Below are 13,942 nucleotides of genomic sequence, written 5' to 3'. Positions count from 1 at the left end.
TCAGGGGGGAAACAGGCAGCCAGGCATTCTTTCTGTATGTGTGTGTTTGTGTGTGTGTGTGTGTGTGTGTGTGTGTGTGTGTGCGCGCGCCTGCAGCCCACTCTGTGCTCTTTGACTCCGCTGGCCTTATAAGGCATCCAGTGCCATGGCAACGGCAGGGCTTGAATAGCAGTGTCAAATCCCTCAGCACACAGACACACGCTCACTCTCCCTAAAGGAGGGAGCGAGGCAGAGACACAGAGAGGGGATTGAGAGGAGCAGGAGAGGAGGCTATCTCTGGGCTGCTCTCCACAGCGTCTGGCTTTCACTAAAAGGTCTATGACCGTGTTTTTCCTTGTTTGCCTAATTTATTCCTGCCGGGGCCAGCAGACAGAAAGGCGGAAAAGAAGAAGAAGAAAAAAAGGACGGGCAGAATAGTAAAGAGTGCAACAGTACACCCTGACTCGCTGACAGGGAATGCGGAGAGGTTCTGGCCTCTGGTTGTTACTGCTGGATGGACAAGCACTGACAAAACAAGAGACAACACTTTGTGGAGCTTTAAGAGAGGAGGAGATTTATCAACTTTTTTGTTTTGGCTCGTTTTTTCATCTGTGACATTTGGGCCTCTGACACTACAGTCTAAAGATTTGAAGGAGCCACAAGAAAACATTACAGAAGAAAGAAGGACTTTTTTGATAAACTTTGTTGCAACAGAGACATGACTCCAGAAGTGAAAGGAGTCTTTCTCATTGTTTCTTAATTTAATTATCAATGGTGGGATCAGTTCCTGCTGGATCCTTTTGGGCACAGAGATGTTCTTGAGTCAGAATACTGATTTTTTGATCTATAAAAGCTGATGTGGCCCTGTGGTCATCTCTTCAATGAATGCCAAAGATATAAACTAAATAAAATTTCCAAAACTTCCCATAGGTCCTTTTTTCCGTTTTGGGACGAATGTTTGAGCCGTTCCAGAGCAAAAACATTATCTTATTTCTCCACTTCAATCAGCTCTGCTGCTGCAACAACCTCAACAAGTCAGGAGTGAGTCTGGACTGGAACTGCCTCAGATCAGCAGATAACACCTCTGCACGGCAGGAACTGGTTGGACTAGTTTACAAGTTGGAGGAGAGGGCAGGGCAGTTTAACCCTGCCTGAAGGAGAGCTGTGTTTTATTTTCCTCCCACTTGCCTGTCCTTCTGGGAGAAAGTCGAGCGCTAAGAGAGGGGCACAGTTTCTTTTTCATTTGAGTGTTTCGTCCTTTGTCACTATGCTTAAGGATAGGTGAGTGTTTTTTTGACTTCATTCAGGGGGGCGCGACAGAGAGAGAAAGTGGGAGGGAGGGAGAAAGAGAGAAGGAGTCAAAGTGTAATTTATTGTTTCCAGTGAAAAGAGCACGGCTGCACCCTTTTCTCCTGCCTGAACTCTGAACCACGCAATGTGTGTCTGAAGTTTTCTCAGAGTTCGGGAGCCATCGATCGGAGGTCAGGGCAGAGAACACAAGGGTGAAAGACAAGAACAGAGAGAGCAGAGGGATTAAAGAAGAGCCATAGAAAAAACAGCACTGGGAAGGACCTCCAGGTCATTACAACCAGACGGCAAAGGGGAGAAAGGTCAACACAAGAAAGTCCGGAACGACTTTTAACCCACTGCGAGATCTTCTTAGACAAAACCTGCTCTTCAAGCAAACGTGGAGCCACTGTTTTTGTCTGGAATCAGTTTTTAGACTTTGAGGGTAGTTGGAAGCTGAGGGACAGGGCGGGTCTGTGTATGATCCACTCACAGGGCTGTGTTTTTTAGAAAATATGGCCATGGTGAGCGGGGGATGGGGCAACCCCAACGGGGACACTAATGGACTTGGGGAGAAGGCTTACCTGAGAAGGGAGGAAGAGGACGGTTCACCCCGGGCTGGGAGCAGTGATGTGGACGTCGGGGATGAGGACAAGGCGTGCGTGGTGGACTGTGTGGTGTGTGGGGACAAGTCCAGCGGGAAGCACTATGGGGTGTTCACCTGCGAGGGCTGCAAGAGCTTCTTCAAGAGGAGCATCAGACGAAACCTCAACTACTCGTGCAGGTAAGGGCTGCTGGGAGATCCAGAGGAATGGGTTATTTTGCTTATAGTGTGAACAGTAGATGCAGAGATAAAGAACACGCTTCGCTCACTCTTCTTGTTGGACTAAAGTGTCTTTTTTGTAGCACTTTACTATAAAAATTCCCTTTATAAAAGGTGTGTAACACACTATGAGGTAGTTATAAGTGTTAATTGTTTTATATGTTTTTCTAGGGTTACAATTTTTGACAAATAGTTTACATTAAGAAAGGCTCAAAATATCCTTTTAACTGCATTATAGTGTGTTATAAAGCATTTAGTAAATGTTTTTATAGTGCTAATAAATTCTAAATGTGTCTATCTTTTCAGTCATTTTTACAGCTTTTCACATTCATGAAAAGACACAGCAGATTAGTCCATTTCTCACTCCATGGTGATATGCTCCAACCTTGGATATTTCTTACAAACAGCCTCAGGGAGAAAAAAAGAAAAGAAATGAAAGCCCTGAAGGTCAGTCATGTGAGGATGGATTGCTTAAGAAGGTCAACATTCCCATTATTCTGCACCACAGGAACGAAATGTTGCAACTCAATTTTCTGCTCTCACGAAGAAGACTCAGTCTTTGAATGTAGTTATTTCTTCCACATAGTACTGCACTGATGCTGAATGGAAGGTGTCTTTTCAGTCAGTTTGTTACCTCCGGGACTAAAAAGGGCGCTCTGTGAAATGTTGGCAGACCTCGTCCTGCTGTAAAAGGCAAGGCAAGGGCGTGTAAGGCCGATGATTCACAAAGGTCACATAGCCTTGATAGCTTTTCAGCCACGCTAGTTCACACAGCTCACTCATAGGAGTCAGTGACTGGGAATGAAAAACGGCCCTGGAGTTTTTGACTCAGACCAGCCCACTTAACCCACCCATAACCAGCTATATATCATAACCCAAATCACTCTTTATGTAAACAAGATTGCTGAACAATATTTAAAACAAGAACTTTAGTAAAATAGAACCAGGGGAAGTTGTTGCTGTTATGGAGGAGGCTAGCATGAAGGCGCACATATTGGAACAATGGCACTGACTCAAGTCTGTCCACTACTAATGCACTATCCTTAAACTGGATGAGTAATTAGTATATGAACATGATATTACAATATTAAGGGAGTGTGGGGTATCAAGGAGTGAGGACTGCAGATTGCAACCAGCTAAAAGGTCTCCCGGTTAGACTTTCTTCAGTGTTGATTGTTTAGAACATTTTTACTGGGAGCTGCATTATACGCAGATGTCTCTCTCCCTCCATAAAAACTGAGGAGGTGATAAAAACCAGTAAAACCATTTTCTGATGCTGCTTGTTGCTGAGGGGTTGGCCAAGACAAAAAAAAATCGAAAACACACGTCAACTTGATCAAAAGTTGAATACATTTCCACAAAAGACACCTGATTTAGCAATGCAACTGGTCCAATGCAATCCACCAGGAAAGCATCCGGCCGACACTCCTGATGGGCAGTCCCAGTATGAGGGGGAGAGAAAGCGAAGGGGGAGACGAATTTGTTAAAATGTATCTTACTTTTTAGCTCTAAGTTATTTTTTGAATATTTCATGTAACTATTATGAAATGATCCATGGATATCTGGTTTGGTTTTTTTTTGCTCTTTGTATCAAGTTTTTCATCTCTTGTTTCCTTTATGCAGATCAAATCGAGAATGCCAAATCGACCAGCATCACCGCAACCAGTGCCAGTACTGTCGTCTGAAGAAATGTTTCCGTGTAGGAATGCGCAAAGAAGGTATTAAAGCTTTGTAATCGAAGTGCACAGCAGGTTTAATGTGTTTTTTAGGGATTAGCAGACATATGAGTTAAGGAAAAATCAGTGGCAGAACTATGAACCCTTGAGGTTGTTGTTGTAGGCTATTTTCAAGGTTTCACATTGGTAGGCGTTTTACTACTTAAAGCTGCACTAACGACTCTTTCATATTAACAGTGGATTAGATGTTTGTGTAATGTGGTGACAAACCTACAGAGAGTCATCACCTGACTCCCCAGCTTTATGGCCTATTTTAGCAACCTTTAGCCCATTGTTTTGGTTTTACATCCCACAATTTTACCATTTTGTTTTGCTCTCCTTTGCCACACTTAACAGGCAGCACAGATAAACCCACTGCACACTGCCCGGCACCACCAAACAGCAGACACATTCAGCGACTAGCTTTTAACCATAGTTAAGCATCAATAGCTGAAGAGTCAGATATTTCCTTCAAGAGTTGGTGGGGACCAAAAATGCAGCTAAAAGAGAATAAATATTGCACTTACCTCAAACGGACATTAATCCTTTGAAACCTAAACAAACTGGCTTAATTTCTTTCAAAGGCATAGGAAGAAGGCAATGAGCAATAAAAGAGGAAATTACCCAAAAAATAGAAAGAAATTACTAAAATGTACAAGAAAATAACCAGAAAATTAAAACAAAAAAACCCTAAAAAGAGAACCTGGAGAAAGTGCTAATGATTCTGTAACATAATTTTAATGATGATGATATTTTTTCCGAGCTATATTTTCCCTAGCTTTTTAAAAATCATCTACCTAATCTACTAATTTCTTACAATTTATGGAAAATGTTTTCGATAGAAATTTCACCAAATGTTTATATATTTGTGAAAGGCATCTGAAAGCAGGACAAGAAAAAAAAGTCAAAAATTTAGGCATGCGCATGCGTATAAATTTAGGCATGAGTATAAGTATGTGGCTTATACATTTGCCACATCAATTTAAAATGTGATTGTGTGTATGTCTGTGTTTTGTTTGCTTGTTCCACTGCTCCCTAGTGGCCCGAAAATATGGTTAATGAAGGTTTAAGTAAAAGTTAAATAAGTAGAGACTGTGATCATGCTCCTTTAAAAGTAAAAGTTCTGCATCCAAAATGTTGCTTAAGGAAAGACCTATGATCAGCAAATCCAATAAAGTATTTAAAACACTAGCTTTGCAATATGAACCATTTTATAATTAGAATTTTTACTGATGTAATTTGTAAGCAAATGATGTAGCTGGTCAAGTAGGAGCCAATCTTGTCTATTTCATACTACTGGATAGTTAAATCTTTTATAATTTATCATTATAATGAAGTCTTACACAGTATCTTTTATATAATACTGTATCTCAATCTTTTAAGTAACTACAGCTGTCAGATAAATGCAGTGAAGTGTCAAAATTTAGAAAAAGTATCTCATTATCTCCTGAAATTTGGTAGAATGTAGGTATAAAGTAGCATAAAGGGGAAGTTAAGAAAAGTGCAAATACTTCAAAGTTGTACTTAAATACAGTACAATAGTAAACCGTACAAGTCATTTTCCAGCACTTAGGTTTAAACCAATCTAATCCCTCGACAAACATCCTGATTCATGTACCAACACCCTGCAGCGAAGCACAGATACCCAGAAACACACATACAAATACATTGATATAAAAAAAAATAAGTACACAGCGAAAACTCTTACTTCAACAGAAACAGCCACTGACATTTACCAGTGATCCAAGTACAATATTTATACTGTCAACCACACCGTGTTTTCACCTCGGGGCTCGACTCCCTGCAGCTGTTTAGCTTCAGGGACGAGGAGACAGCCGTGTTTCATTTGCATAACAGAAAGAACAACAAGTTGACAAGTTCACTCTGTCAAACCCCACTGAGACGTCTGTGTCTCTATGTATGTATGTGTCTATATATATCCATTTAATTACAGTTATAATTTGCTTAATTTCTGCAAGCTTGATTAGTAGTAAGAGGGGATGATTCACATCTCCCCTGGTGTAATTATTTTCATTCCAGCAATTCTACCCTCATTATCACATCACAAACTATTTTTAAAAGCTTTTTTAATTGTATTCTAGTCGCCGATAACCGCTCTAGTATTTCAGTCTGTGTCAACGGACACCACGAGCCACCGTCTCATACATAGTGTGCACTGAGGTGACAGTGTGCCAGGGGTTATATTGAGCCTGGTTATTAATGAACCATGCTGACCGCAGGCCGTGACGCAGGTTGCACTGTTTCCACATTACCTGGAAACATATAACCTTAAACCCAGTCAGGGAAGCACACGCTCACTGCTTTGAGTGAGATTTAGCATTTTTAAATGTAACAGTGTATTCACAACAATTTAAATCAGCCAGTGATGTTTATTCAAGTTTGGTATAGGGAGGGAAGCGGTGTATTAACCTCAGACAGAGAGCTCATATCAGGTGTCGGCATTAGATTATCGACACTACAGACAACAATGAAGTAAAGCATTCTCAGATTTAGACTGCAATCAGTGTCTCATGATTATATTTTTAAAATGTTGGTTAAAAAAAAACAAACCACCATTTCATACTACTATTTAGCTCTTACTAAGGTTGATGCTGTTCACTCGGGACTCTATTTAACTCTTTGAAACTTGAATAAATTGGCGTCATTTCTAAGAAAAAAAAAAAACAACTTTAGAAGAAGGCAATGAGCAAAAACAGAGAAATGAGCCAAAAATTAACACAACTCGGACAAACCACACTCAGAGCTGCAGTACAGCATAATAAAAAAACAGTCATAATAGTTCTAATGTAAATTTGTTAATTTTTTTATGATTATGGTTACATATGGTAATGATCATTTTAACCGTTTATATTTTCAACATTTTTAGCAGTTTTGAATATGGTCATATCATTGCTGTCTAAAGAAAGCCATGTAATTTTCCTTTTTTCAGAAAAACTGAAAGTTCCATTACAAGTCCACAATATGTTTATAATTGTTAAGATAAATAAATCATTTAAAATCCACTGAGTTATTTAAAAACTACATAGCCAGAACGCTGTAAACCAGGATTTTGGGGGGATATTTTTCATGGAACTGCATTGATATGTTCTTAAAGTGTTTGGATGATGAGGGAAAAAAAAATGTAAATCCATTTTCCACAACCTTCAAATAACAATGAGAACTAGCAGCTGTAATGTACCGGGTGCTTAAATCACAATAGAAGCACAAAGCACTTCAGAGAAGACGACTTGTTGCTCAGACAGCACATAAATCTCCATCAAGGCTCCACAATTCACCAGATGTAATCTTTTTTTTTTTTTAAAGAAAGGCTGTTTAGTCCCTGGATCTAATCCTCACTGCTGTCTCTCTTCGCTTTCTCTCTGCAGCAGTCCAGAGGGGTCGAATCCCTCCATCTCACTCAGGTATCAGTCCCAACTCCCTGGTAGGTGGGGTCGGAGGTGCAGGGCCAGGTCACATTGGGGCGGACTACTTCAACGGGCAGCCGGTGTCAGAGCTCATCTCCCAGCTCCTCCGGGCCGAGCCGTACCCCAGCAGCCGCTATGGGACCCCGTACAGTCAGGCACAGATGCAGGCATCTGCGAGCGGAGCCCCTGTCATGGGCATCGACAGCATCTGTGAGCTGGCTGCCCGACTCCTCTTCAGCACCATTGAGTGGGCCAGAAACATCCCATACTTCCCAGAGCTGCCAGTCTCAGAGCAGGTGAGTCAAGTCACAACTGGTGACTACTTCTTTTCTTTTTTGTTTTATGTGTTTTGTTTTGTTTTGTTTTGTTTTGTTTAAAGGTGACAATCTCAGTGCAGACTACATTTTAAAATTCAGGTGCAAATATTACAGCTTGATTGACAGAAGTTGACATTTTTTAATGGTTTCAGCCTAAACCATGAACTATTGTTCCAATAGTTCCAATGACCCCTTCAGACTCCATAGATATATTTGCCAACAAAACACAAAAGGATCTCTTGAGCAGTCAAAAACGTTACATCCTTTTTCGATCTTTTTCGTTTGGTGTAGGTTTGATTTTTTTCAAAGATTATTTTTTGCCATTTTACACAACAGACACGGTTATCATCAAAAACAAAGATCCCAAGGCTGGAATCAAACACAGGATATCGCAGTTATCTGGCATGAGCTGTAGCTATACATGCAGCTACGAAGGCGCTCAAGGTTAAATTCAAAGTACACATGGCTTATTTGCATTCGTAGACATTACATTAGACTTACGTCAATTAAGTGTTGGCTTTTGACAAAGGCTTCGACTGAAAACATATCTTTTTTTAAAAAGTTAAAAACAAGCTCATTTACTAAACAGATAGTGGTTCCCTATCATTTTCACTTGTGTCCTGTAAAAATGTTCCAGCCTTAGTGCTGACTTGAGTTGCTGGCAGTTTAATTTGAAGGTTTTTTAGAGACCTGCAAAGTATTCATTGTTTCCAAGAAAAAAGCAAAACTTGGGAAGATGTAAATGACATTTAAAAATAAATGTGACTTTCCTTTCCCCTTACACATCTCAAAGCCTCTCAGAATTTTTTTTATCTTAATTACCTTTGGCAGTCCTCTCTTGTTGCAATATGGAAAGCACAAGTGCAAATATTACAATAAATGATTCAATTTAGCTGCTTCAGTTTAAGGGCCCTGGTTTTGTTCATGCTGCAGAGCCCTTTTTGCTTTTCCTACTCTGACAATTAAACATTCCTGCTCTAAAAAAGTTCTATTGCCTCATTTCTCTAATAAGACTCTTACCTTATTTCCAATCAACAGGTGGCGCTGCTGAGACTGAGCTGGAGCGAGCTCTTCATCCTGAACGCAGCTCAGTCTGCTCTGCCTCTGCACATGGCTCCTTTGCTGGCGGCTGCTGGGTTCCACTCATCTCCCATGTCTGCTGAGCGTGTGGTATCCTTCATGGACCAGGTCAGGGTTTTCCAGGACCAGGTGGACAAGCTGAACAGGCTGCAAGTGGACTCAGCCGAGTACAGTTGCCTCAAAGCCATTGCACTCTTTTCACCTGGTAAGATAAGTCATCAGAGTTATTTGCTGTAAACTGATCGCAGGTGCCTTTAGAGAGAAAACAAAACTGTCTGTGTGAGGTGTTGGGCAGGGTTCAGGTTTCTGAGTCAGCAACACATTAAATACTCACCAGCTCCAGAGATCCTTTGAATTGACCAAATGTGACCTCTGACCTCACTGAAGGGGGACAAACAAAAAGAGAATTTACCTTAAAGTAATAGTTTGATATATGTTGATATCTCTTCCATGTCCACTGAATATGAAGCTATAGCCAGGAGACATTAGCTGAGCTTAGCATCAAGGCTGGAAACAGGGTGAAACAGTGCCATGCTATCGTGTTAACGGCCCAAATATAGAAACCCCAGTTGTCCAAGAAATGTCCCATTGGTACAATAGCCCATTTTTCCAGCAGCCCATATCGCCCCTCAAAAAACGTCATTGCTCCAATGTCATGTTTCTCCTAAAATACACACTCCCTGCAGTTAGTTTCAGTTTCCCAGCAGCATTTGAGCCACTGATCCCTCATGTTATTACTGTTATTGCTGGAAAAGCAGGGGTAGCCCTGCTTTTCCAGCAACTTTTTTGCTGCCAAACGCAGGTGTTTTAAGTAAAACATGTCCTTTTATCAACCATAATTAAGTGGTTTATGTGCCTTAACCTAACCACACTTTAACTACAGCGTTGCTGACAATGAAAACTTCTGGGGTTTACAGAAACCTACAATGAATTTTTTTCTGACCTTTGGGTTGTCTAACTGCAGAAGTGTATGTTTTTTGAGAAGCAGGATTTGGGGCAATGGGCGCTTGTATTTGGGATAATGAGCTGTCAGTGAAGTAGGCTTTTGTTCCAATGGAACATTTCTCTCCCACTAATGGGAATTCAGAATTTTGACCCTTCTGCATCATGGGCAGTCCCTAGTGAAACAGTGAACCTGACTTTGTACAGAGACAACAACTTATACCTACCAGCACCTCTAAAGCTCAGTAAACAGCGCGCCTAATCAAAGTCTAAGAGACACAAGCTGTGGATTATGTGACTATTTCTTGGCCATGTGAAATCACTTTTTTATAGGCGCTGATACTACAGGAAGATTTAGACGAAGCCATGCTAGCTTCTCCCCCTCAGTTTCCAGTCTTTGTGCTAAGCTAACTAGCTGCTGGCTATAGCTTCATATTTATAATACAGATATCACAGTGGTATCAAACTTCTCAGCAAGAAAGCAAATAAGCATATTTTCACCAAAATTGCAAACTATTTCTTAAAGGAGCTAAAAGTACATGTAAAACATGAATTTAAATTCAAACAAAAGTAAAGAGCCATAAGAGAAAATACACCCAAAAAAAGCAGCAGAGGAATGGTGATAATCTTAAATATCTCTTACCTCACAGATGCATGTGGTCTGACGGACCCAGCCCATGTGGAGTCCCTCCAGGAGAAGGCCCAAGTCGCCCTAACAGAGTACGAAAGGTTGCAGTACCCCAACCAGCCTCAGCGCTTCGGCCGTTTACTGTTGCGCCTCCCGGCTTTGCGCGCCGTGCCAGCCAACCTCATCTCCCAGCTCTTCTTCATGCGGCTGGTGGGCAAGACACCCATCGAGACGCTGATCCGAGACATGCAGCTATCAGGGAGCTCCATCAGCTGGCCCTACGTACCGGGGCAGTGAACCCTGCTGACTCCAGAGTGACGCACACTGAGATCAGATTGAGAGGAATCATAGCTCACTAAGATTACAAAGTACAAATTGAATGTTTTGAATACAAACTGGGATGTCAGACGTTTGTGGTTCTTGTTTGTGAGTCAGCTTTTCCCACATTAGCTCTGTAAAGATTGGTTGAAGTCACACCAAAGCTGCTTTCAGGGAAACAAAAATATTTAAATTGTGTTTATATGTGTTTGCAGCACTTGTCAGATTTGCTCTGACCTCCATCTGATCTCTCTGTCTCATTCTGGACAAAAACACGGGGCTCTAATTAAAATACAGACTCTAACATGAGGCCATGTGCCTGTACTACCTCCTCCCATATCACCCCTAATGTGACTCAGTTTGAACCCAGGCTCTGTGTGAGTGTGTGTTTTCCCTCTGCTTTGTTTTTGAAAATGAAGCCATAGCAGTGCGACTTCTGCAGGCAGAGCTTTGTATCTGGGACATGTCGTGCAGATCACTTGTCATGTTTGATATGTGGGATGAAATATCAGACTTTGTTACCAAATGTATTTGTGAAGACTGCAAAGCGTCGCCGTCTTCAGCATGAAAACAAAGAAGAGGCATGGGCATTGTGCTTTATATTGTACTATTTGAAGTACAGTATAAACAAGACATGCTGTATTTTTTGTTATGTACTTAAAGGAATAGTCCAACATTTTGGGAACTACACGTATTTGCTTTCTTGCAGAGTTAGATGAGAAGATTGATTGCACTTAAGATATCATTACAAGAAATATGAAGCAACAGCCAGTTAGTTAGCTTAGCTTAGTAAAATTACTGGAAACGGGGGAACAGGTATCCTCAGTTTGAAAAGAGCAAAGCATCCCTAAAGGTCACTTATTACCACATTGTCGACTTTGCTCAACTGTAAAATTAACATGTTTTTAGCGGTATGGGTCGGACAATTTCTGGGCCCAGTACCAGTAACTTTGTGGAGTCTACACTTGTTGCAATAGCCGGACAAATAGCCCACATAATACGTGGAATAGTTTTATTAACACATTGTTTTTTGTATGGAATCAACGAATGAAATAAAAGGTGTTACTTTGTATGTTTTAGAGGTTCCGGTTAAGTGGATGTGGCCATATGTGGACAGAGATAGGCTAGCCGTTTCTAGTCTTTATGCTAAGCTAAGCGAAGCTGCTGCTGTGTCCAGCTCTATGTTTATTGTATTCTTTGCAAAAAAGTGAATAATCGTATCTCCCTAAAATGTCAGCTACTCCTTTAATACAGCATTTCATACAGTGATGTCTTTGCAGTTGTAGTCGACCGGAATTGGAGGTGAATGTACTAAAACACACCCTGGCTCCTCAGACAGTCACATCCCTGTCAAACATTATTACCTCGTGTTTTATACATCAGAGACAAAAGATTGTATATTCATGTGCTAAAGATAAATATAAAGGGATCAACAGAAACCATAAACACTAATGTTCCCCTATAGACTTGTCTGTCCACCGGACTTTGGCCAAAATATATTTGCAAATGTTTTGAAATGTTATTGTCAGAGGACACCCAAAGTTTGATATATAATTTACAGAAAGCTAAACTAAGTCAAGTGACCCTCTGATTATTCTCTGCAAGCTAGAGACTGTTTCCTCTGCTGTTATAAAGGTAGAGATAGTTCTTTTTTTTTTCTTCACATTCGTCCCCTTTTAAAAAAAGCACGGCCTAGAGTGGGCAGAGGTCACTTTCAGATAATTATTATGCTTATGCAAGGTACTTAAAAGTGTTGTAAGTGTTGTAAAGGTTATGGTGTTTGCTGGTACTGAGATAAAGGGTACTAAGTGGTCACATTAGTGAGTTTTATTACCATGAAGCGCAGCTCAATGTGACAAATGTTTTTCTTGCCAAATTAACTGACTGAAAGAAAAGACAATGTAGGGGAAAAATGTGTTTTTGGCACAACTTTTTGTATTATTCATTTAAAAAGGTAACAATGATCCCTGATGCTGTCAAATAACTTCATCAGCAGCTTTTCATGCTGTCCTTGAATCACTTTTTGTTATTTGTTTGAATATAAACTATAGTGATTTGACTGTGTAGCTTTACTATGAAAAGAAGCATGTTTCTATGACCATGCCAAACCTAAAAAGTGCAAAAGATGTTCATATGGCAGATTTTTTTTTTCTTTTTGCATTACTAGAAATAAAAGTATGCACATTTGTTCTCTGGATGACCTGAGTATCTGAGACATAACAACAGTGCACACATCTGTTAGAATGGGAATACACAAATTCCTTATTGGAGGTAAAATAATAAAATAATTCCTTGGCTAATCAGTCTAATCAAGCGAAACATGCCAAATATTTGTGGGCTCCAGCCTCCTTTTGTGAGAATCTTCTGCTTTTCTGTGTTTTGTATGGAGTATTTCTGAGTTTTGCACTGTTGTTTGGGAAACAAGACATTTGAAGACCTCTCAGAACTTTTGATGGACCTTTTTCACTATTGTTGACATTTTATAGGCTAAATTAAGAATCAATGAATTGCAAAAATAATGAATGACTAACTGATAATGAAAATAATAGTTAGTTGCAGCTATGTTTCTGATAGTGGGTGTACACATTTGCATTGCCGCAATGTCAATTATTTATATAGTATCTATAGCAGTATCACAATCACAAATTTGCCTCACGGGGCTTTGTGATCTGTACAGCCAATGAAATCGCCTCAATTTGGATAAAGAAAACCTCTGCCAAAAATAAACCCTTTAACAAGGAAATAATCCCAAGGAAAACTTCAGGAAGAACAGAGAGAGGATGCCTCTCCTAGCACCAAAAGATATACAGTAAATGTTGTATGGACAAGATGAAAAATTAAAGATAGATTGTAAATATTTACTTTGATGAATGGATCCGGGAGGATGTCGAGCAAGTTCAGGTGTCACCAAACAGAGAGTCTGAGCCTCACCACCTCCACTTCACCATGTTACCTGCAAAGAGGAGCGACTACACAAAAGGCAAAACTGAAGGACATTAGTCACACAAAACGGAGAAAGAAACATACACACACCGAGAATAAGAAAGAGGGTAAAAAAGAGGACAATCAAATTTTGAAATCATTTGTTAGCGTCAAACCAACATATAGCAATATTTAAGTCAAAGTGATGACGTGAAAATAATTCACATCCGACAATTCATGACAGATAAGAAACTGAGATATCTCAATCAGTGGTAAAAAGAAATCCAATCAATACATACATTTTAATACTAGAATTTACTAGACAGAGTATTTCAATTAACCGAATATCTAACCCAAATCAAACATCCCATAAAAAGAACCCTCACTAAATACAGACTGAGTGACCATAAACTGGCCATTGAAACTGACCGCCATAAGAGAGAACAGCTAGAAAGATTAAAAAGAATTTGTACTTATTGCACTGTGAAATCAGAGAAGTTGAAACT

The 13,942-nt window shown here is 40.2% G+C and overlaps 1 protein-coding gene across 2 annotated transcripts; it reads left to right on the top strand.

Moving 5' to 3' along the window:
• The first annotated feature begins 205 nt into the window (after positions 1 to 205).
• Positions 206 to 12,711, top strand: LOC121964863 (nuclear receptor subfamily 2 group F member 6-like). 2 transcript variants are annotated; one of them, XM_042515055.2, is made up of 6 exons: positions 206 to 1,260; positions 1,429 to 2,050; positions 3,713 to 3,807; positions 7,191 to 7,525; positions 8,585 to 8,831; positions 10,219 to 12,711. In XM_042515055.2, the coding sequence occupies exons 2-6, from the start codon at positions 1,782 to 1,784 to the stop codon at positions 10,491 to 10,493; spliced, it is 1,221 nt and encodes a 406-aa protein (XP_042370989.2). In that variant the 5' UTR covers positions 206 to 1,260; positions 1,429 to 1,781; the 3' UTR covers positions 10,494 to 12,711. The 2 variants fall into 2 exon arrangements, with proteins under 2 accessions (XP_042370989.2, XP_087933697.1); XM_088077571.1 differs by having other exon boundaries at positions 206 to 2,050; positions 7,194 to 7,525.
• Positions 12,712 to 13,942: the final 1,231 nt, after the last annotated feature.

Source organism: Plectropomus leopardus, chromosome 5 (assembly GCF_026936395.1).
Source record: "Plectropomus leopardus strain MGB_pleo_1.0 chromosome 5, ASM2693639v1, whole genome shotgun sequence".
Lineage (NCBI taxonomy): Eukaryota > Metazoa > Chordata > Actinopteri > Perciformes > Serranidae > Plectropomus > Plectropomus leopardus.
This window is presented reverse-complemented; position numbering and strand designations above follow the sequence as displayed.